The sequence below is a fragment of the Mytilinidion resinicola genome, assembly GCF_010093595.1.
Source record: "Mytilinidion resinicola strain CBS 304.34 unplaced genomic scaffold BDZ99scaffold_16, whole genome shotgun sequence".
NCBI lineage: Eukaryota > Fungi > Ascomycota > Dothideomycetes > Mytilinidiales > Mytilinidiaceae > Mytilinidion > Mytilinidion resinicola.
This window is the reverse complement of record NW_022985452.1, coordinates 220,564-243,680: the sequence shown is the minus strand read 5'-3', so window position 1 is coordinate 243,680 and position 23,117 is coordinate 220,564. Positions and strand designations below refer to the sequence as shown.

The following is a 23,117-nucleotide window of genomic DNA, read 5'->3' as shown; positions in this document are numbered from 1 at the left end:
CCCCTTCTTTCCCCATCTCCCACGCTGTCCTAACAAAAACCTGCAGTTCCGTGTACAACACTCTGCCCTCATGAGTATATCTCAGCAGCCTGCCCACCATCAGCAACCACACGACTAGAAAGCAAACCACGAAGCGACGAACCCTCGTCCCCCAACCCTCCTTCCCCGTCGGCAGCGCCACCGTCTCCAGCCCCAGCGCCCTCACCACCGCGCCTACGTCCTCCTCCGTCGCCTCGTCCACAACCCTCTCGATCGCCGCTTTCCGTGCGACGATCTCATACCCGCAGTGGCAGAACCAGCGGTGCGGCAGGTTCTCATGTCTGTAGATCGAGCACACCAGCCCGTCCCACCCGGCTGCGAAATGCGGGAGCCACAACTGCAGCGCGCAGACGACGAGGGCCAGGCTGGGCACCGTCCACGCCCTCGCGTCCGCGCCGCCGCCCGCGATCAGCTTCTCGAGCACGGTCACGATGCCCAGCGCGAGGGTGCCGAAGTCGCCGAGCGAGGAGCTGGCGCGGAGGGCGCGGCCGAGGAGCAGGAAGAAGAGGAGGTAAGTTGTTGGTGAGGCGAAGAGGGCGCGGCGTGCGGCGGAGTAGGAGGAGAGGGTGTAGCGGGAGCGGAAGGGGGCGATTTTGAGGTGGAAGTAGGATTTGTAGGGGGTGTGCTGGGGGAGTGGTTAGTGGTTCGTTGGATGGGGGTGGGGGATTGGGGGAGGTTACGTCGCGCTCCCATAGCATCCAGAAGTAGGCGAATAGTTGGCCGTTGAGGAGGAGGAAGAGGCTGGCGTTGCCTGAGGCTGTGCCGATGTAGTGGTTCCAAAGGCTGTAGTTATGCTGTTCATCGGGGTCGTTGGGGGTTATGGCACCGAAGTAGTAGTGTAGAGGGTTTGCGAGGTCGGCTGCTATGTTTGCGTCTACGCAGACGAAGCCACTGGTGGCCCAGATGAGGCGCAGGACGAGGCTGGCGAAGAGGCAGCGGGCGGCTGTTTTGTGGGATAGGTGGCGGGTTAGGAGGAAGGGCAGCAGGCCCAGCGAGATGATGAAGAGGTGGATGAAGATGGAGAGCGGATGGAGGGCCCAATGGTTGCTGCTAAGGGGCCCGATGATGTAAGTCTCGAGGGTACTGAAAGCAATTGGGAGGAGAAATGTGATGGCAATGTCGAGCCAATTGAGGACTAGGCTGGTCGGGAGAGTGGGAGGTTGCTGGGATTGTTTCATAGAACGCCTCATTATGGAGGATGAATATGGCACACTGAAAATATGTTGTGAGACATGATATTAAAGGGAGGAGATGTGTATTCGAGCTTTCGTGGTTGCGACCAGGGTAGTTGATCCATGGTAGAGGCCAGAATACTGCATCCATGGTAGATTCGGTTTTGGTGAACCTTGGTTGACCGTCGTAGAAATGTTTAAATAGACCGCAAGAATGAATTGAGCCGAGCCTACACGTGAGCTTCGAATGCCTGGAATAGTTTCTCAAACTCCTCTTCCGCAACCTTCATGCAATCAAATCCATATATCTTCTTTTGAACTTCCGCATCAGCCCACTTATCGGGCACACCTCCCCCTTCCTTATCTTTCAACGCAGCAAAAGCTTTATCCCTCTCTGCTTTCGCTGCACCATCACCTAAATGTAGTGCTCGCCCAGACTGCGCAGCAAGCTCAACGAGCGTCTCAGCTCGCTCCTTTCTCACGGCCTCGTACACTCTCAAAGCTTTATTCAGCGACGTCGGCGACGAATCTGGGCACTTCGTGAGTACCACTGCCAATACAGCTGCATCCTCAATCGCCTGTGCCGCACCCTGTGCTAGATGTGGGAGGGTAGGATGACACGCATCCCCAACCAAAGCCACACACCCATGAATCCAAGTTGGCAACGGGCTATGAACCCTCAATTTCCACTCACACACCTCCCCATCTGGAACAAGCGCAAGCATCCGCTGGATCTTCGGACAAAAGTCTGCAAAGATCTTCAGCATGCTATCCTTCGACCCTTTTGTCGTATAGGTCGCGGAAGGCGCAGCAGCAAAGTTTGTGTCCGGCTGCACCGTGCTGATGTTGTAAATTTCTTTGCTAGAGACCGGGTAGGCGATGATATGGCGCTTCTCGCCGATCCAGCGCGTCACTACGTTGCCGTTTATGAGCTCGAGAAGGTCGGGGTCGTGCGAGATTTGCGAGCGGGTTAGCATGATGCGGTAGGCGGCTTGGTTGGTGTCTTGGATCTCTGCGTGGATGTTGAGTTCTTCTAAGACCTTTGATCGGGTGAGTGACTTGACGCCGTCGGCGGCGAGGAGGACGTCGCAGGTCACAGAGTAGGGGTCGCCGTTCCGTGGCTGGACCTTGAATGTTGGTCTGGGAGAGAAGCTTTGCACAGCTTCGACTGTGGCAGAGAAGTGGAAGGTGACACTGGGTTCGCGTTGACAGCCAGCAAAGAGGGCGCCGGCGAGGGAAGCACGATGTCCTACCATGTGAGGGTAGCCGTAGGTGGAACGGATATAGCGGAGGTCGACGTGGCCGAGTTCGTTGTCCGTGTCTCCCTCTATCGAGAATCAGAAGACTTACTTCTCAATACGAATAGTAGAATTGATTCTCACGTCGTATACTAGTCTCCTTGAGATCAACTGCCTCTTTCTCAATGTCTTTCCACACTCCTAATCGGTCCAAGATTCGAGCCATGTTAGGAGCCAGTTGAATCCCTGCTCCAACAAAGCCTAGATTCGAAGCAGATTCGTAGACGTCGATGTTCTTGAAGCCTCGTTTTGCTAGGGATAAGGCGCAGGCCAACCCACCCATACCTGTCGAGTGTGAGTAACGAAGTGACAATTTGATCATAGACAGCATGCATGGTTACCTGCGCCAATGATTGCAACGTGGAGGTCCATATTAGAGTTCTAATACCCCAGCGAGATCAAGCTGATTCGGAACTTGAATTGAGATTTTGAAAGAGTCGAGGACGAGATTGAAAGTGTGGGGAAATAGTACGACTGAAGGAAAAACTAAAAATTCTAGGTCACAAGCCGCGCCTTATGAACGCATTGATTGTTTTGGTTCATCTCAAAGCCCCTACATTTCCTCAAGCTACGAGGAACGGCAGTTAGATCGGATCGTGCGCTGGGTTAAGTGGATGTTAGAGATGAGGAGTACTAAAGCTGCAGATCTCCCGGATGAGCTGCTCGGCAATGCACTCCGCAAAGATCATCATCTGGCGGTCACGTGACTAGCTTGATCGCGTCTGCAAAAGTTTCAAATGAAACAGCAAAAGTTTGAAAACGAGTCTGCAAAACTTTAGACGCGTCTGCAAAACTTTAAAAGAGTCCGCAAATTTTTGAATTCCCATTCACCGTAGCTGCGAAATGGGGAGCACGTGAGGTCTGGGTTACAAAATCTCAAAACAAACAAAAAGGAGGTGCTTCGTTAACCTTCATAAAGTTATCAATAGCTGCATATCTACAAGCTCCCCTACTATATTGCTGCTCTACCAAGGAACCCCTAAAATAAATTATCGTTCGTAGTCGCCACGTTGTAATAATGAATCGTCTCGTCCGCACGCCCAGTCGGCGTGTTGTAGAGATAGGTGCCCAGGTTGATGTACAAATGCTGCAACTCACATACATACCAAGCGATCAAGTTCGGACGATCAATGCCTGCCACCTGCCATGTGAGGCCGTCCCCTGTCCAGCCGAATGTGCCGTACGTGTTTCTTTCGGTGGAGAAGGTGACCGAGACAGATTCTGTGGAAATTCAAAGAGTGTCAGAATGCTAGGTAATAGAGTAGAGAGCGGTTTGGATCATACGATTATTGTTGTAAGTCTCCTCGCTCACGATAGCGTACAAGAATTCCGCAGTGGCTCCCGGTACGCTAATGAGCTGCACCAACTGATCAGCCACAACTTGAAACTGGCCTGCGGTGGTTTGCAATTCCTAAGTGAATGACAAGGACGTTAGATAGACGGATTTCAAGTGATATAGAAGCCATATGGAAGGATGATGTTCTTCCTTGCAAAGAAAGGCTCATGCTTATTTGACGGAGTACGTATTCTTAGCCAGCTAGCCTACGGAGTATGGTACGGCTAGCTCAGCTACCTTGATATAGAACACGGTTCCTATACTTAGCCCACACAGTTCTACGGTACGGCTACGTAAGCCTCCACGCACACAGAGTATATATACGGCGTACGTAGCCTAGATAGATGCTCATCCAATACATCACTTACCTCGTTCAATGCATTGTTTCACCTCCATCCTCATTATTCAATGGCAAGGGGCTCGATACGACGCTTCATAAAGGCGCTTGCCTTTCGAGGAGGTGGCTCAGCCAATCTGGCATGAGGTGCTCTGAGAATCGAATTGATTGCAGACCTCTACAGCTGGGCAGTTGTGAGAGACAAGCCATAGGAGAAACGAGCGATGGGCTAGTCGCTAACTACCTGGCTGTGACGTGGAGTTCTAGGCATATCAGTCGCTCAAATCCGCGCATATGGCGACGACTTTTTGTAGGAATAGCAACTGAATCCTATCCTTATTACAGTACAAGAAGGTCCATCATCAATTCACAGATGACCGCCCTCGGTCAAGCCCTATCAGCTGAAGAAGCCTTTCAGACTATCACCTCTCTACGGACACCAACAGTGCTTCGTTTAATGATGGGAGAGCTCGGTAAAAGAGGGTAGGCCGGGAGAATCGCTGAGCAGCCTTTTGAGAGAAGAAGCATAACACGGGTGATCTGAAAGAGAGTCTCATCTTGATGTGGTGTTGTTAAGCTGTTCTGTACCGTGTTGACTTAGTGCAGCTAGATAGGAACCTCGCTCTCATCTTCATCCCTAGATCCATTCTTCTGGGGCATGTCCGCTTGCTCGGGGGAAACTTGGTGAGAGCCGTCGTTTGGTGGGCCTTGATGCGGTTGTGGTGATGGTTCAGGCGGGTGGAATTCAGGTTGAGTAAGAAGAGGCGGTAGTTTTTGAGACAAGATCTCGTAGCACATCTGAGCATCCTCTTCCTCACGGGCAATGGCTGCCTGTATGATCTGTTCTCGTCGTTGCTCTCCCTCGCAGAAGTGCCGTTCGTATTCATTTTTGTGTTCGTGGCAGTCACACCAATTTTCCCATGGTGCCATAATTTCACCGCGAAACCGAGAAAGAAGCCTTGCCGAAATGATCTTGATGACTTCCTCCAGAAGACTGCGAGGAAATTTAGACAAGGCAGTCTCGTATACCGCGAAGTTGTATTCGTATGCAAACCACGAGGTAATGTGCTTGCGGAGAGGGCTTTGTACACATAGTTTGTCGTAAGCCTTGAGCAGCACGGAGTCGTCCGGAACCCATTTCGCTTCATACATCCTCAACGCGCAAGCCTGCCATGCCTTCATGATACACAGCTTTAATTCAGGCATGCCGTACTTTTCCGCAAAGCAGTAGTCGTCGATGGCGCCGTGAATCCACATATCAAGCACATCCAAGTGGTCTTCGCGAGATGCGATAGAATCGGACTGCTGGTCTGAGGAGTCCATTTCCACTAGCGTGTCAATCTTCTCATACTTGGTTTCTCGATCCTTCTCTTTCTCATCGTCCTCGTTGCCGTTGTCCAGCGGAGCTGGAGCAGGCTCATATTTATCCGCGTACACCCATCTCAACACGCGCTGGAAAGTTTCTGGGGTGGTGTCCTTCAAGACCATTCCTCCTTTGTATACTTTTGCAGCGAATGATGGGTTGAGTGCTATGTTGAAGTACTCGATGTGCAGGCAAAGTGGCTCTATGTGGACACAAAAGGCATGGCCGTCAGGACCGACTTTTATCATAATTGTACGGGTATCAGAGAAGTCGCTGATAACTTTGTCAGCTACAAGCAAATGAACGTGACGCTTGATCACAGCTCACAAGAGCTGCGAGCGCTTTTGCTTCGGAGCCGGTAGTGTTGATGCCATCGTCGCTTTGGCATTGGATGGACGGTCTTGGCTTGCTGGTGGCATTTCTGTGGTTTGCGATCTCTAATTCTGCACTGTTCTGGAATACTCGTGTGATGATGGAGAGGGCCAGACCAACGGTGAGCCCGTAATAACCTGCGTCGAAGCTGAGATTGTTATGTAGATGGTTTGATATGGGCAGGCGAGGCACGACAGTTGACCGTCAACTCACATGTTACTTCTATTATGGCTTCACGGACTCCCTCGAAGTCCAATATCGTTTGGGGGGCAGCAGGCTTGCCATAACTGTCGCTTTACAGGTTCAATAAAGCACCAGAGGATCACCAACAGTGCTGGGTACTGCCACTTTATTCTACAGAGTATGTTCAGGGGAGCCTGCCATCTTTCTCCAACCTCACTGTCTCACCTACCTTCAACAATGACCGGTGATGGATGAAGAGCACTCTTCGCACGCATCTTCATATAAGCAGTACTGCCATGTTTAGGGCGACTGCTCTTTAGAGCTATTCACTGATCTATGTCGGCGCATTAACGCGTCCTACTTGCCTTCGCACTCTCGCAACAACTAACCTTACGACAAGCAGTCCTCACATGCTAACTGAAGTGCCTCTCTAACAATTCTAGGACCTTTACCTGTAAGTTCACTAAGGATAATTACATCTTATGTATAGAGCAAATATGTTCGCTGCAATCCCGCTGCAAAACATCTCGCGTTCACTTTCCGGAAGTATCCTTCAAGATACGACGTCACAATTCAGCCTCTCACGAGCGAACGATCACTCCCGAAATCCCCACTGCTTGCTAGGGAGGAGAGGGCCTTTTTGCCCAAAGTAAGCGTTGTACTTCGTATCGTGCCCGGAACTCCAGAGAAGACACTGCAAGGGAGACTAAATTAAGACATTCCAACACGATCCTCCCGTCAGCCTCTTAGCATTTTCCCTTCCCAATTTCTCTGTTTCAACACCCCAATGTGCACCCTACCCGAACCCCTCTCCGCACGTGACCCAACGCCGCTGTGGCTGAGTTCGGCTCAGGCCCGGCTCAGCTTCGGCTCAGTTCTCCTCAGGTCTGCTCACCCTTGCTCACCCTTGCTCACCCTTCCCCACTGGCTGCGGCACAGTCTTAGACCTCGCTAGAAAACTGTCAAGTTTTAGCAAGGGGCCTCAAATCTGTCCCCAGGTCACGAATCAGGGCCCTATACCGTTTTATAAGCCTTATAAGCTTAAGCTACTTTCTAGGGAGCATTCCTCACCCTTGTCTAATATAGAGTGTGCTATTCTACTTAAATAGCTAACCTTCTTTCACTTTATTATTTATTCACACCATTTTTGTTACGTCCCCCTCACACGAGCACGAGCACGAGCACGAGCTAGATCACGTGCGTCCTCGGGCCCTATGTGGCCCGAGGCTCCGGCCATGCCTACGGCGTGCGCCCGAAGGCTACAATTCGCCTGCGCTTCCCGTCAAGCGCAGTCGTCCTGCGGGCTGCCTGGCGTAGTGTGTCGTAACAATTTTCCTATCCTACATAGTTAGAATCCTACATATTATGAGTACCCAGCGCCAAAAACAAGACGCAAAGAAGAGGGACCCAGAAAATCGATTCGAGGCGGCTATGCAAAATGGGTTCTCTTAGGATAAATTGGGGATTAGCAGTAAGCCAGTCCACAACAATCTTGCTAAGAGCAGTCAACCGCGATATAATGAAATGTTAGAAATTTAGGAAATTTACGCTACCAATATTAAATAGATTAATTAGCACTAATATGCCATAGCTATAAGAAGAAGCACAAAGGTTCTGTTGCGCCGTGGTTGAGACAGAGTGGGGAATAGAGATTGACGGTCACGTTTAAATCATGTGACAGCAATATGTCCTGGACATTTCAAAAGTTGACGAAGCATCCTCCCTCATGGTCATTGAACATATTTTCAATTCCTATCAATCCGCAGTCTGGGTATACAGGTCATCTTATTCCTCGCCGTCATAAGTCCATCCCCTCTCACTGCCACCTCACTCCCCATCCGGCCCCGGTCCCGTCCCTTTATCCACCTTCTCCGTCCCCTTATCCACCTTCTCCGTCCCCTTATCCACCTTCTCCTTCCCCTTTCCCCCAAAAATAGACCAATTCCTAGCGCTCTCGAGCATCCACACGAAATTCGCTGCCATATCCATTATCACCCAGAACCACGGCACCCATCCCTGCCCATCGTCTCCTCCCATCCACCACCCCCATTGCTTTGGCCCAGGCGCTGCGAAATAGGGCGGTCCTCGCCGTATGCGTCTTTCCATGTGTTCGTCGGCTGGCGGACTGGCGGCTCGTAGGTGTTCGATGCCTTCTCGCCGTAGCTTTCGGGCGTGGAAAGGATATCCTTCGTCTCTTCTTTCGTCTCCTCCCCCTTCCCCTTCCCAAACCACGACCACGTCCAGATCTCAACACACCACACCGTATTCGCCACCAGATCCGCCACCACCCAAAACCACGCCCACCAACGCGGCCCCTCCCAAGACCACGCCCACAAATGCTGCTCCTCCTCCTCTCTCCCCTCTTCACTATGCGTTGCAAAGTAACAATCCCATCCCAACACAACGCAAAACACTAACAGCAGCCCCATCGGCAATGTGAACCTCATATCCGCAGACATCACTCTCTTCCTAAACCGGGGGGCGGGAGCAACGTGTGGTGCTATTAGAACTACCCAGCTGAAGAAGGCCCCGACAGCCAGGACGAGAGTGCAGATAGTAGGTAGGGGGCTGTCGTTATAGCCGAGTGCGATGAAGCCGGCGGCCATGGTGATAGAGGGCGGGCTTGGGGGGCGGTTGTCATCCTCCTTAGACCCTGAGTTGGTCGGCTGGCCGTCCAGTTTCTCTTTCATCTCCGTCCTCTTCCTCAACCACGACCAAGCCGTACACAAACAAGGCCACGAGATGTTCGCAAACGTCCACACAGTGTCCGCTGCCGTTCCCACCACTATCCAGAACCAGGCCCACCAACTATGCCCCCCTTCGAACTGCCACCACCGCTCTTCCCGCCCCGACTGGCCCCAGATGTAGTAGTCGCCGGCCAGCCCTGCGCAGAACAGTACATGTAGGCCCAACGGTACTGCGAACCCCATGCGCCGCGAGACATGGCGGCCGCGAAGGTGAGGCGCCCACAAGACGAACCAGGCGAAGATGGCGCTGGCTGCTACAGCGATGATGCAGATGGTGGGTAGGGTGTAAGGGTAGCAGGCGAGCGCGATGACGGCGGTGCTTTGGACGGAGGAGGATGTGCTGGGTGGGGCCTCGTTTGGTATTGTTGGGGTGCGCACGGGTGGTTCGTAGGTGCTTTCCGTGGAGGTTTTTGACATTTCGTCGGAGGTTTTGGGAAAGGAGGATGTGCGTGCCGTCGCCATGTTCTTATTGGACATGGCAGAGGACCGAAGGACCCAATTATCGAGGCTCATTTGATGATGTCGATACTGAAAAGGATTGCGATGCGATGGGATGGGATTTGAGATGGCGCTGGCGCACGACTATATACTCGAAGCAGTGATGTTCAAGGTGAAGCTCCCACTCAATCAATCGCGCACGTGGGCTGCTTCTACAGGGTTTGTTATGCAGTCTTTGTGGACAAGAAGACCGGGAGCGTGGACGCGTTCACAAGCGCGTTTGAAAAGATGACCGGAGACTCGGCTCGATGGGGGAAAACGGATGGGGGCCGGATGCTGGGGTTGAGGCTGGGATTGACGACTGCGCCACATAATTTTTGAAAGCCATGCAAATCGTCGAAATAGAACTTCGCAAGATCGACATACCTTTCCACGAGATAGACGTCCCAGTCTCCTAAAGAGACTCCATGTTCTAGGTATACAGCTCCTTATATCCATCGTTGGACGAAGCCTCTCCTTAGGCCACCCCGTCTTGGCCCCTCACCCTACTCGTCTCCATCCTTCTTCCCATTTCTCTGTGTAAAGCGCCCATACCAATAACCCACAAGATACCAAATCGTCGCGCCCAAATCCAACCCCATCCAAAACCACCCCGCCCCCGAAATCCCCGTCCCTACCTTCCTCTCTTTCTCACCGTCCGCCGGCCCTCCGAAATAATAATTAACTAGCAGCCCCAACCCAAACACCCCCACTAACGCAATCGGCAGCAGAAAGTTCATCGCCGGTGTCGTGATCCTCTCTACTCTTTTTCTCATCGAACGCGGGAGGTAAGGTTTCAGCACCACGAGCCAGGCAACGACAGCGCTGGCGGCGATGGCGGAGATGCTGGTGGTTGGGGGCGGGTAGGGGTAGAAGCTCAGCGCCAGCATGCCGGCTGCGAAGGTGAGGGAGGAGGGCTTGGTGCATCGCCTGATGGATTGGGGTTTGTCGGTTGGCGAACGGGCGGCTGGTAGGTGCCTGACGGCATCTCGTCGGAGCGTTTGGGAGTGTAGAGGGTTTTTGGGGTTGAGAGGGGGAAGGAGGGGGTGCGTGCTGTCGCCATGGTATTGGGAGGCTGATGTAAATGGAATCAGTTATTGAGGTTGTTGTGGTGTTGTTGAAGGGATTGAGATGTAATGAGAAGAAATGTGGATGGCGCACGACTATATACTTAAAGCAATGACATTTAAAGTGAAGCTTATTAGTTTTAGTCCGTGGGGCGGATAGAGGTTCTCCTAGGGTCTATTGTATTAACTCGGACAGCTTGAAGCAGGTGGCGGTGGCCCTGGTTGAAGTTGGGGGCGCTTCCGGGGGCATTTGGTTCCGGTTGTTAGACATTCCTGGGCATCGAAGAGCATGTAGGGATAGATAGGGGTTAGGCAACAGTTGTAAGGGTGAGCAGCGGGTAGGAATTCTTGAAAAGTTTTGAGCAGCGCAATGCATCCGTCCTCCGCTTATGTTAAGATTTTAACACGTAAGGGTTCCGTTATTGAAGACTGCCTTTGTCCATTCTTTTATTGTACCAGCTCACCGTCGAATCGATGGCTCCTAGCCTTGAAGAGCAGCTTTTTGATGCTGTGAAAGGTTGAGATGAAGCCTTGGTTGAAATTCTGCTTGCATAGGAACCGCTGCTGGTGCTGCCTACTCTTTATATTCTCACAACTCAGGTTGCCACTACTAGCGTGTCAGTGGCGTTACATCCTTCCATATCCGTAACAAGGGGGAACAGGGGAGTACCCCCCCCCCCCTTTCATAGGCTATATATACGGGCCTTATGCCTCTTCAAATCAACACAGAACTGCTTCTTCACAACCTGAGATCACACCTACATTAAACAGCCGGACAGTCATCCACCAGGCATGCAGGAATGGAGATTCCAATATCGCTGAATCTCTTCTTGACCACCGAGCATCTCCAAATATTCGGGATAGCGACAACAAAACCCCTCTGTATCTTGCCGCACTTGTTGGATCCTTAGCATTGGTTAAGCTTCTTATTGAAAGCAACCAGGCTGAAAACAAACTGAACTATATTAACTTGCTAGACGGCATAGGCAAGACAGCCTTGCGTATGGCTTGCGAGGGATTAGAGAAAGGACATTTTAAAGTCCTAAAATACTTATTAGTTAATGGAGTAGATCTTAAGGCAAAGTGGATCGGCTAAACTGTGGCTGCGTACGCCTGCTCTTGTGCCTGCCCCGGTGCCCTGAAGGTGTTGGCAGAACGCGATTTAAATATCTTAGGCATGCTGGTGCCCGGACACACTAAGGATAAGACTTGTCTTCACGTCGCTAGTAGAAGTAACGACGGCGATTGCGTTGGGTGGTTGCTGGGTGATATGAACTCTGAGGATATCTGAAAAATAGACTTTTGTGGGAGGACTGCTTGGGAAGTGGCGTGTAGTACTCCTATTGTACGCTTTGAAGCGGCTAGCGCATTTGCGTCGAAAGAAGAGTGCATTATGGAGAGACGCGCGGATAGCTAGTTTAACGCATTACTTGCGTTGGAAGAAGAGAAGTTACTAAAAAAATACGCAGTTTGTTTATGGGCGCTGAAGTTGTCCTAGTTTGAAATAGTTTAGACCTATAGCTTCCGACTAAGCGATGTGAGCACAATAATTTATAACATCGTATCACCGTATTATCTAGAAATGGTGCGCTAATCCTGGATAGATGCTAAACTTACTGGGAAGTCATTATAAACCTATGCGTTTTAGCTTGATAATATGCCAGTAAATCTAATGTTAACTAAGGCTTTACTTGGAAGCCTTTATAAATAGCGAGAGGTTTCTAGGGCAGCGATTTAGTTGGTTCTTGACGACTTTTGGACTCTGCGCCTACTTGGAAATGGGCTAGGAGTTAGAGATCCATTATGCGCGTTTAAGTCACTTAGAACGCATGATACTCTTAATGTGAGCAGCGATAAATCGGATAATGGACACTATCTGTCTAGCTGCTCTGGTTCGGATGGCCCTAAGCCTGAGGCTGTTGGCTCTTAATTTAAGCCTGTTTATCTCGGTAAACGGAAATTGAAAGTTAGAGATGTTGCATCTAGTGATAAGGACGACGCCTTGGTTGCTTTAGAACCGCCAGCTAGCTAGGCGGACCCGAGAATGTCTGACTACATGTCTATAGTTGTGAGTAGTCCCTGAGAACGAAAACTTTCGAAATATTGAAATAGATTAGATGCTATCCCTTGGCTTTGAGAATCTTAACACCTGGAGAGATCCGGATGACATTAAGGCGATAGCTTGGAGGCATCTCTTTAGTGTTTATAAATACTGCTGCTATGGCAACCCGAGGAAGGCAGGGTGTTATTCATCTCCTACTCTAGACGAGTTTTGCTGTTAATTATTGTCTAGGGAAGCACTTGATCGACGCAACTGCGATTAAGTTATTTTGTCGATCTAGCCTATCGGATAGACGATAAATGAGCCAGGAAAGGAGACGCTAGATAACATTCTAGCAAAGAATTAGCTTATAGTCAATATAATTAGCGGACCGCCTTCACCCCACAATGGCCTGCACCCGACAGAGATGGATCGCATCTCTACTAATCCTCAGCATCCTCTTCCTCGTCCATCTCCAGTTCGCCGACCACCTCCACACCGCCAAATTCCGCCAAATCGCCGCGTCCGTCCACGTCCCCAGGCGCCCCAACTACGCCTTCGCGACCCTCCTCGCCCCCAAGCACCCCGGCGAACCCGAGCTCGAGCTCCAGGACACCGAGCGCGACGTCTACTTCGAAAGCGTGCACGTAATGACATACCAGCTGCTCCACTCCCCCAGCGCGCGCCGCAGCAGCAGCAGCAGCAGCAGCATGAGCAGCAGCAGCAGCAGCATGAGCAGCAGCAAGAAGATCGACTTCGTCGTGCTGGTAACCAACGAAGTCACTGCGCCGAAGAAAGCCAGGTTGGAGAAAGACGGCGCGACGGTGGTTGTAGTGGACCGCTTGATTTCCGAGTGGATGACGCCCAAGACAGGCCGCTGGCAGGATTGCCTGACGAAACTACGGCTGTTGAAGATGACACAATACGGCAAGATAACGTTCATCGACGTCGATCATCTTATTACGCAGTCGCTTGACGGCGTTTTCGACGACCCCGCCGCGGCGGTCCAACACACGGTCGTAAATGCGTCTGTTGTGGCGGAAGCGCCGCTTCCGGATACTTACGTTTTTGCGGCGAGGCCGGAGGCGGCGGGGGGCTACGGTCATGTCAACCCGCCGCCTGAGGGTAACTACTTTAACGCTGGCTTCTTCGTGCTGAAGCCTGATGAGAGGATGCTCGAGTACTATGAGGAGCTCATGCTGCCGAAACACGAAGGCCTGTTCCCGACGACGTTCGTGGAGTAGGATATGCTGAACTGCGTGCATCGGCGCGAGGGGAAGATGCCGTGGCGCTCGGTACGTAAGGTCCAGTTACAGACAAGATCCTCTGCTGTCGCATTCTCCGGAGGGGCTATCATCCGAGTTGGTGCTGAAGTCACTGCAGAGAGCTGGACATGCTAGAAAGAGCTGGGATGTATCGCACTCTCTGGTCCCCCTTACGAATATTGGCTAACGGTACTCTTGTTCTTAGCTATGGCAGGGCTGGAACAGGAACTTCCCCAACGAAGACGACTTCGGCAACGACGTGCATAGCTACCACGACAAGTTCTAGGAAGAGGCCGGCAGCGACCACGTCTTGAGTACAATATGGCACAGCCAAAGGAAGGAAATGGAAGATTACTGGGCCAGCAAAGAGAAAAAGGAGGAGTGATTGGGATTAGCCCTGGAAGCAGGAACGATACTCCTGACCTCTCCGCCCAGTCTAGTGGCAGCGACACGCGTTCATCTGTTCGATTTTTCGTTGGCACAAGCTTTTGCTATGCCCAACTGTTCGGTTCAGCGGTATTCGCTTATGTCGCTATAGAGTTTGAGGCGTTGCACTAGAGACGCGACCACTCTGGGGAATCCTGCAGCACGGTATCCTCCGATTTAGGATCAGGAGGTAGATACTATTGGGGTCCCTGGACCTTAGTATCAAGCCCGGAACCCAGTCTGCCGGATCAACGGAATCGTGGTGTCGGGTCTTAAGGCTGAGCATGTGAAAAGCATGACAACTTCGGCGTTCAGGTTCTTTTTCTGATGGTTGGAAGCGACGACACGCTAATGTATGTACACAGCCCAGAAATCTATTACTTACATTTGTCTATTGAACTTTAATCAGTTCCTACGTCATGATACTTACATGTACGAGCTGAAAGCAATAGTGCCCACGGCTCAATATTGTTGTCGGCTACACCGTGGCTGTTCCGGAAAGGAGTCGGAGCGAAGCTAGAGCTCGAGGCGGAGAGCAGTCCTCGCAGCACACGGCAAGGAAGGGGCAAAAGCGAGACACGGGCAAGGGGCGATGAGACACAGTGTCAAAGGAACAACCAGGACCTTGCTTGCTGGTGTTTGACAGCCCTGACGACGAACGGCAGACGGCTTGCGCAATGCTGAATGCTAGGGCTGGCTATCAGATGGGACTATCCCTTTGCCGGACTGACAGTCAGGCACGCCCGCCTCGTGGTTCACCAGGCCACGACAATCTCTGCGGCTGCGCAGATCGCCTCGGACGGCCCTTCTCACGATGCTCGCTGAAGTGCTGCAACCTGCGCCTTGAGGGAAGGTGCGCAGAACAGGCGCGGGAAGAGTTCTCACGCTGTGGGCGCCAGATGACTCGTGGCCAGAGTCAAATCTAGGGGAAAGCTGCGTTTGGTGGTTAGTGGCGGGAAGTCCCAACCACGGTGTGGCCACAGGCCGAAGTGCGTTCAGCCGGACTCTCGCGGCAGACGGGCAGAAGGTTGACTCGCAGAAAAGGAGGGCTCCAATCTCGGCGCTATGATGGTGTTTGCATGGCGGGTGGTGTCGTGTGCGGGCTTCTCGAAGGACGACGGAAGGCGTGGAAACTGCAAGGCGAGCCAATCCGGGGCAGCTGCCGGCATGGACGGCGGGAAAAACGCGCGTGATTGCAACAGGCCGCCATCGAAGAGGCTGCAAAGAGGCTGCACGCTGACGTGTGGTTGGGGCGAAGGGGGTGCCGCTGGTTGGAGGAGTCGGGCATCGTGGGCTGCCCCATTGGATCGACGAGAGCATCGTCCGAGGGCGCGAGTCGTCGCATGGCCGCCACGTGCAGGCGCAACGGCGCATTTCGTCGATGCTGGCGGCCGGCGCTGAGTGGCTCGCAGCAGAGGGACCGAAGTCAAACGTCAAAAGCGCGGCCCCTGCCCCAGCATGGCGAACGAACACGATCGGCCCGTGAGGGCTCGTGGAAATGGGCCCGAGGCCTGACTCGTCGCCTCCACCCGGCCGCATGATGGGTGCGTTGGTACGGCGGCAAAGGCGGAGGGACAGGCGACGATCGGTGGAGCGCGAGGGACAGCGACAGGAGAGGAGCAAGAAGAAGAGAAGAAAGAAGAAGCAGAAGCATGCGCCGAAGAGGGTGGTGATGGACAGCGTGGGCCGCCTGACTTGGGCCTGAGGCTGGTCGCACAGGAACACCATGCCGTGACTCGCCATCCGGCCCCCTGGCGTCCACAGCCCGCCGCCCGTACCGCGCGTTGCCGTTCTCGACGGCGGCACCCTGGCACCCTGGCACCCTGATGCCCGGCCACGAAACCGTCGCGCCCCTGACGCCGAAACCTCCCTACTGCCGCACTCCCCTCCCATCCCTCGCTGCATCCTCCCGGGCCCCCCAACGGCCTGTTCTTCGCTGGCCTGCTGGCGACGTCGTGCCGTGGCGTCTTCGGCAGCATGGGCTCCAGCATCCCAGCGGACAAGCCCGTGGTGCAGGCACGCTCAAAGCCAAGGGCCGCACCATGCGTGGGCACATTCTGCGTCCCTCCGTCCATCCCTCCCTCCCATACCGCACCGCCGACCGAGCGCTCTTGTAGACCCTGCCCTCCCAGACCCGCACGCAAGACGTCCTCCACCGCAATCCCCGCAGCACCGAGCTGCCAGGCCCAGCACCGTCTCCCGTGCCTGCGCCGTCGACCCTCCGCGCCTCTGCAGCCCTTTGCCGAGCTCTGTCCGGGGCTCCCAGCACTCCAAGCACCCTCTGCAATTCCACTCTGCCCTCCACTCCAGGTTTCGATGCTGAAACACTGCTGAGATCTTGCAAAAGCCGTGCTGTCGCCGTCGCCATACAGGTCCATGTCGGCTCGGCCCACTCCATCCGCCGCACCTCAACCACCACCGCCCCATCGCAAGCACGACTACTCCCGCGAAATCGAGTCCAACCTCCAAGAGCTCGGCCTCCTGGGCTCCACCTCGCGCAAGAAGCCCCCCAGGAAGCCCAAGGGCGTCGAGTTCCGCACACCGGTGGTCCACGACAGTACGGCTCCCGCTCCCGTTCCCGCTACCTCCTGCTTCGTCGTTTGTTCCACGCTTTGACCTGGCTCATATGTTGTCTTATTCAGGCCTGCGCCCTCGCTCCCGCCAGTCCCAGCTCTCCTCCGACACCGCCAAACCCCTCTCCTCGCGCACCACCTCCTCCCACTCCCCCCATCCGCGCTCCTCCAGAGGCATGGCTGGCGTCCTCGACATTGAGCGGACGCGCACCCGCCGCGAGAGGACCTTCATTGGCAGCGAGTGCTCTGTGTGTGAAGAGCCTCTCGAGCACACTCTTCGCGGCGAGCGCATCCTCCAGCTCTCTTGCGGCCATGTCGCCCACGAGGCATGCTTCTACGAATACATCCGCGAGTTCGAGTCGCAGACATGTCCTTCCTGTGAGGCGCCATTAGGCCTAGATACTAGCAGAGGGGGGAATGTCTTGGATCTAGGTGAGTTCCTTCGAATAACTTGTAGATTTTCCTAACATTCGCGTAGAAAAGCTAAGTACTCTGGTTCGCTCCGTGCAACACTCGGACGCAAGGGACAACAGCCGGAGTACCCAAGTTACCCCAACTCCCTGGGACACACAGACAGTCACTACTGAGAATCCTCGAACTCGCGATGGGCCAGAACTTCAGAACCGGCCGCCACCCCAGCAACAGCAACAACATCATGACCCACGAGGAGATCACCGCCAGAGGGAGAGCAGCCACAGCCGTGAGAGCCGTGAGCGGTCAGAACGAATGGGTTCATTGTCCCGCCAGCACAACCGGAATGACAGCGGAGCGACTGGAGCCGCATCATCCGGGGATTACGCCGATACCCACAATCCTACCGGACGAAGACACGATTACGATGTGCAGTCCATGGAAACGAGCCTCAGCAGCCCCCGCAGTCTGCTCAAGAATCCAATTCCAGCGCCCACAGTCACAGTCCGCAGCGAATTCCCAACACTCAACCGGTCTCGCCAGCAGCAGAGCTTGACTTGTCTCATTACTATTGAGGTTGTGGAAGGCAAATGGCGGCCAGATCCGGAGGATATGCGCACCGTTCCGCCCCTTCCCTCAATCCACCCAAGCGAAAATTATGGGAGGTCAAAATCTCCGGCCCCCAGCCGAGCGCTCGACAGCTTGTACGAATCTCCTGAAGTTCTGGACGAAGTAACAGAAGATCTGCATTCACGCGTGGACAATTGGCACGGCCTGGACTTTTCAAGGTATTTGAGTCAACAGGCCCCTTTGCGGAGAGTTGGCTGACACATTTCTAGGTTTGGCAAGCTTCGTTTGCACGGCCACGTTCGGGTTGGCAAAGATCGCCAGTCTTGGCAGGAACTCGAGTGCTACCTTTTCTCCGAGATGCTCATCTGTGTCAAGGAGAAGAAGGTGGCCCAAGCACCGCAATGGGATGGCGCCGAGTCGGTGAGCAAGAAGACGAAATGCACGCTGAAAGGATCTATTTTGATCAAGAAGCACCTCAAACAAGTGGAGCTCGCTCCTGGTGAGTAGCCGATCAAATACGAGTGTGAACGCGGAAACTAATGTAGTACAGAAGAGGCTATTTTGACTCTGAGTCTTTCGGTGGCCGAACTACCCTCCTTTCATCTCCAATTCCAGAACCGCAACCAACTGGAACTATGGAGACGAGCCCTTCTGGACATCAACATGGAACCGTCGGCCAGGATATCGGATTACGACCACGACAACTCCGGAACAGACGAGGATGACTACCGCACGAGCAATTCCAAAAACAAGCGAGTTTCGTCTGCGAACTCGTCATATGGCGCGGCGAGGTCGACGAACACGGCCCCAACCGAGTACACGAATTCGCGCGGTGGGATGCCAGACCTGCGAGCTTCGTCGCCAATCCATGTACCTCTCGACATTGTTGTTGTAATCCCGGTTTCGTCCTCGATGCAAGGCCTCAAAATAAATCTGCTCCGCGACGCCCTCAGGTTCATGGTTTCGAATCTGGGCGAACGGGACAGAATGGGCCTCGTGACGTTTGGTTCCAGTGGGGGCGGGGTCCCATTAGTTGGTATGACCAGCAAGGCTTGGAATGGCTGGTCGAAGGTATTGGATTCCATACGCCCGGTTGGTCAGAAGAGCCTCCGCGCCGACGTCGTGGAGGGCGCCAACGTCGCGATGGACCTGCTCATGCAGCGCAAGTCAACAAACCCTCTCTCCAGCATCATGCTAATTAGCGACTCGTCAACGTCGGACGCAGAGAGCGTGGACTTTGTGGTGTCGCGAGCTGAAGCTGCCAAGTAAGTGGATTGCTTTTCGCTCAGCATAGCCAGAATGCTAACCAGAACAGGGTCGCTATTCACTCCTTCGGGCTTGGCCTCACCCACAAGCCGGACACAATGATCGAGCTGTCGACGCGCACCAAGGCGTCGTACACGTACGTCAAGGACTGGATGATGCTGCGCGAGTGTGTGGCGGGCTGCCTGGGGTCGCTGCAGACAACGTCGCATCAGAACGTGAAGCTAAAGTTACGGCTCCCCGAGGGCTCGCCCGCCAAGTTCGTCAAGATTAGCGGGGCCCTGCAGATCACGAAGCGTGCGACAGGCCGCGATGCCGAGGCCTCATTGGGCGACCTGCGCTTCGGCGACAAGCGAGGTAAGCAGCGCTGCCGTTTTGCTTACTGCCCGTGTCTAACAACATCTCCAGATATCTTGGTTCAGCTCGCCATCGCCCCCGACACAGCCTCACCAGAGCAGCTGCCCCAGGACCCCTGGGAGACGATTGTGTCCGGCCTGGAGGCCCTGGGAGGCCCGCTAGACCAGGACGATCAGCGCAGCCTAAGCGTGGAGGAGGTGCCGTTGATCCAGGCCGATCTCGTCTACGGTGACATTCTTCGCGAGGGCTCCATCTCCCACCTTCCTAGACCGTCACTGCTGGCGATCACCATGCTGCCCTCGGTGTCGAAGAAGAATTCGACAGGACGGCCTTCGACGCCGCCTATCCCACCTCATCCGTCGGTCGTGCAGAGGCGGATGGAACTACTGACATCGGACATGCTAACCCGGGCTCTAACACTGGTATCCCGAGGGCAACACGAGCGCGCGCATCACCTACTTAGCGAGACACGCAGTATCCTGAAAGGCCTAGGGAAGGGAGGTCTACCACCGCTACCACCCCCTGGTGGCCCTCGAGGTAGCAACGGCCCCAGTGCCCCCAGCAGTGCTGGCCAAGCATCTCCTATGGTGGACGGCGCCGATCGAGGCAGTGAACGACCTCGCACACCGTCACCCCACGCCGAAAACCCCTTCACCCCCGCCGCTGGCATCGACGCAACAACCATGTACGCTCTCGACGCCGAACTCGAATCTTCACTCGAATGGATGAATCACCCGGCCGTCTTCGGCCGCGACTCTCGGAAAGCCGTACTGCAGGCCATTGGCGTCATCAGCTCCCAGCGCGGCTACACATTCCGGACGCCCTCGGAATCGCTCTGGGCAGAACGCATCACCGGCGTGAAACGGCTCTCAGAGCGGTCGCGGGATTGGCGCGAGGCCGGAGATGAGGCCCTCATGGAAGAGAATTGAGCGTGGCCCCAGCACAGCATGGCATGGCAGCACACGCGCTATGGGGGGCAGGTTACGACCGTAATGATCCTTGTACATCTGTAGCATACGACTTGGAAAAAAAGCTCTAGGTAAGGTTTTTTTTGAATGGGGTTCGGGTTTGGAGGGGGGGCGGCTTTTGCTATCTATACTTTGCCATATATTTCCTTGTCTCTCCTTCCCATTTTCGACCCGCCATCTATGTTGGGGAGATTGCGAGGCTTCTATGTTGGGGCTTGGTTTGCACGCAAATGATACCAACATGGTTCGGTTCGGTTTCGAATGTCTGTCTTTTGGATGTGTTTTTTTTCTTAACTCCTTTCTCCACTACCGACCAAGCGGGGAGGGATTAAGAACTGGCGGGTTTTGCGTGCTTGCGTTTCTGCATTAGAGCGAAATTCACTGTTTTGGGATATAAGATACCAATAGCGGGGCCCCAGCGGCGACTTGCAAGTCTTTATTTGTTTTCTATGCTTTGGATATCTACAATTTTTTTTGGTTTTGTCCTGGCTATATTTTTTCCTTTTGTACCTACGGGTTTTTCTTTCATGTGTACGGGATGCGCATGGGCAAGCGATGCCGGGGCGGGGGGCGGCGGTGGCGGCGAAAGCACGAAATATGCGCTATGTATCAATTCTATCTATCAAATGTTCTAAAAGTATCACTACCCACGTGCTCTGTGTAACCTGGCGGCAGGCAACATCATACGATCCCTCGTAAGACGAATCGGCCTCTCGGCGACCGAGGGCAAGGATGTGCAACGTTCCAGATCTCTTTTCGATAAACGCCGACGGCAGGAGGGGCCCGTGGTGCAAGCCCTACCGGCGCTCCGCGTATCACCGTATCGAATGGCCGTGGTTTGTGCGACTGGGGCACTGCAGCGGGGTACGGGAGGAGGCACGAGCGGAGCGTTTTGTGTGACGGTGAGCGGTTGGTTGAGTTGAGATATGGTTGGATGGGGGGAGCAGAGCGAACGAGAGGGGATGGGTGCCCTGGGGGTTAGAGACCGTGATGAATGAGACGGATGACGTGGTGAGTTGAATGGGGCGCGTGGCCAGTGAGAGGGATTCAGTGGGATATACTTGAGACTCCTATGCACGGGCGCTCCGTTGATAGAGACGCAATGGGGGGCGGGGGGGCACAGTGCACGAGTCGAAGGATTGAGACCGGGAATGGAAGTATATTGACGTTAGATGGGGCGATTGCAAGACTTGTATGCTATTGATTCTCGCCGATAGAGACGCAATGGGATGATGATGGTGCACAAGTCGAAGGATCAGACAAGGTATGAAAGTATATTGATGTTGGATGGGACGAGATGATTCCACAATGTCTGCCTTGGTAGGGAATGGTAGGTGAATTTGGAGGGGTGGAACATGATGAGTGTAGTATATATTGCTGTAGTTAGCGCTTGCACGACGTCGATGGACATTGGGAAAGAACACCAATAAGCAGAATGAATACGAGAGCTGTTGAAGAGAGTGCTGCGGGGAAGGTTGTAGCGGATGATCGGAGGGCCTCGGATCTCCCTGAGGCTCAAAGGGAAGCCTGCTATATCCAGGGTCCTGCTATATCGCAATGTCAGTCAACCAGTCTGGTCCAACCAACCACACGCTGCTCTCAACGAACAGGGCTCCTCATCCTCCATCATCATCACCCGACCTCATTCTCAGTTAACCTCAGAAACAAGTGGGAGGAACTAGGCACCCGGGAACTCGCGGCGCCCGTGCCGGACTCGGGAGTGTGTGGAGAGCGTGCCCAAGCAGGTCGAGCAGACTTCGGCTGCGTTTAACTTTCTGCTACGGCTGCGCTCTACGGAGCATAAACCTTGGTAGGGGCATGGTGGTTGGGCAGCCGGCTGCATCTACAAGAGTTAGTGCAAGCTAGCGTGGTCCCGACATACCGGACCCGCGAGCGAGCGAGCGGTGTATCCGTATCCAGATGCCCACCGGACGATTGCGACCTGACAGGTTGGCGTGCTATTTTTGCGCCGCGACTGACAGGTGGGAAGAATTAGGCTTTTGAAACATGAAAGATGTGAGGAGGGGCGCCGGAAGCGGGCAATGAGGAGCATTCACGAGCTTAAGGGCATGCACGGTGGATGAGGAATCCTGCTTTTTTCTGCGATGCAAGCTCACTCACCACACCCACATCGTCCCGCCATGGCCGAGATGGGCGAGGCGCACGAGCGTCGTTCGCTCTGCCCTACAGGCCCTGGCGTTTGATGGCCGGTGGGTGGTGGTTCCACTGCATTGCGGCAAGGCAGCTCGAGCACCGAGGAGATGTGCTGCTCGGAAATCGAGGACACGGCAAACGGCCACTCGTTCGAGTCCTACGAAGGGTCCAACAAGCGCAAGGTCTGGCGGCAGAAAGAGATGTTCGTTCCATCGACAAGATGCGGAAGATGCAACCTTGGAAATGCCCGAGCGACAGCACCGAGCGGCAGCAGCGATCGCCCTGACTCTCTCCGCATGCACGTTTGTCGCTGCGCTCGCGTGCACTGCTTCATGCAGCCCCCGCCGTGTGGCTGAGACGCCCGCCCAAGCCCAGGATCTGGTGTTCTGTTCGGGGGCGAACCGTACCACGCGGATTCGTTACCGCGAGCGCGGCGCAAAGGGGGTGTATTGGCGACGTAAGTGGAAGTGGCGGCCGACCCGCGAGTTTGGCACCAAAAGTGAAGCGTGCAGCCAAGGATGGGATGAGCTGCTGCATTCGGGTCGCCGATGCGGTTAATTCTCCTGCGACTAGTCTCTACAGCATCGGGGAGGTGGCGCGACGGCGCGCGGTTTGCAGAGAGGTGGTGAAGGGAATGCCGCCGTCTGCCGTCACCGAGTCGACGATGGCTGGATGGTGGCGGAGGAAGGGAAAAGAAG

General features: G+C 54.3%; 8 protein-coding genes across 8 annotated transcripts; 3 read left to right on the top strand and 5 right to left on the bottom strand.

Annotated features, from left to right (window-relative positions):
- Positions 1 to 68: 68 nt before the first annotated feature.
- On the bottom strand, positions 69 to 1,568 carry BDZ99DRAFT_573813 (uncharacterized protein; the record flags this gene model as incomplete). Its single annotated transcript, XM_033728322.1, has 3 exons — positions 720 to 1,568; positions 143 to 664; positions 69 to 89 (listed from the first exon to the last, which is right to left on the bottom strand). The coding sequence occupies exons 1-3, from the start codon at positions 1,227 to 1,229 to the stop codon at positions 69 to 71; spliced, it is 1,053 nt and encodes a 350-aa protein (XP_033573194.1). The 5' UTR covers positions 1,230 to 1,568.
- Positions 1,336 to 3,115, bottom strand: BDZ99DRAFT_92465 (salicylate hydroxylase-like protein). The gene is made up of 3 exons (XM_033729032.1): positions 2,851 to 3,115; positions 2,594 to 2,794; positions 1,336 to 2,538 (listed from the first exon to the last, which is right to left on the bottom strand). Exons 1-3 carry the CDS (start codon positions 2,879 to 2,881, stop codon positions 1,442 to 1,444), a joined length of 1,329 nt encoding a protein of 442 aa, XP_033573193.1. The 5' UTR covers positions 2,882 to 3,115; the 3' UTR covers positions 1,336 to 1,441.
- Positions 3,116 to 4,059: 944 nt separating this feature from the next.
- Positions 4,060 to 4,729, top strand: BDZ99DRAFT_92423 (uncharacterized protein). The gene has a single exon (XM_033729031.1). The coding sequence runs from the start codon at positions 4,190 to 4,192 to the stop codon at positions 4,667 to 4,669; it is 480 nt and encodes a 159-aa protein (XP_033573192.1). The 5' UTR covers positions 4,060 to 4,189; the 3' UTR covers positions 4,670 to 4,729.
- Positions 4,426 to 5,964, bottom strand: BDZ99DRAFT_501134 (uncharacterized protein; the record flags this gene model as incomplete). The annotated part of the gene is made up of 2 exons (XM_033723786.1): positions 4,426 to 5,818; positions 5,873 to 5,964. The coding sequence occupies 2 exons, from the start codon at positions 5,962 to 5,964 to the stop codon at positions 4,789 to 4,791; spliced, it is 1,122 nt and encodes a 373-aa protein (XP_033573191.1). The 3' UTR covers positions 4,426 to 4,788.
- Positions 5,965 to 7,891: 1,927 nt separating this feature from the next.
- On the bottom strand, positions 7,892 to 9,755 carry BDZ99DRAFT_465878 (uncharacterized protein). Its single transcript, XM_033720646.1, has one exon. It carries the CDS (start codon positions 9,262 to 9,264, stop codon positions 8,092 to 8,094), a length of 1,173 nt encoding a protein of 390 aa, XP_033573190.1. The 5' UTR covers positions 9,265 to 9,755; the 3' UTR covers positions 7,892 to 8,091.
- A 3,294-nt stretch (positions 9,756 to 13,049) lies between these two features.
- Positions 13,050 to 13,631, top strand: BDZ99DRAFT_343480 (nucleotide-diphospho-sugar transferase; the record flags this gene model as incomplete). Its single annotated transcript, XM_033714402.1, has 1 exon — positions 13,050 to 13,631. A coding segment is annotated over one exon (582 nt), but the record flags the coding sequence as incomplete, so codon positions are not given.
- A 1,179-nt stretch (positions 13,632 to 14,810) lies between these two features.
- On the bottom strand, positions 14,811 to 16,028 carry BDZ99DRAFT_479500 (uncharacterized protein; the record flags this gene model as incomplete). Its single annotated transcript, XM_033722240.1, has 1 exon — positions 14,811 to 16,028. The coding sequence occupies one exon, from the start codon at positions 16,026 to 16,028 to the stop codon at positions 14,811 to 14,813; it is 1,218 nt and encodes a 405-aa protein (XP_033573188.1).
- Positions 16,029 to 16,499: 471 nt separating this feature from the next.
- BDZ99DRAFT_490164 (uncharacterized protein) lies at positions 16,500 to 20,226 on the top strand (the record flags this gene model as incomplete). Its single annotated transcript, XM_033723038.1, has 7 exons — positions 16,500 to 16,680; positions 16,766 to 17,128; positions 17,175 to 17,895; positions 17,947 to 18,176; positions 18,228 to 18,942; positions 18,993 to 19,297; positions 19,349 to 20,226. 7 exons carry the CDS (start codon positions 16,500 to 16,502, stop codon positions 20,224 to 20,226), a joined length of 3,393 nt encoding a protein of 1,130 aa, XP_033573187.1.
- Between the last annotated feature and the right edge of the window lie 2,891 nt (positions 20,227 to 23,117).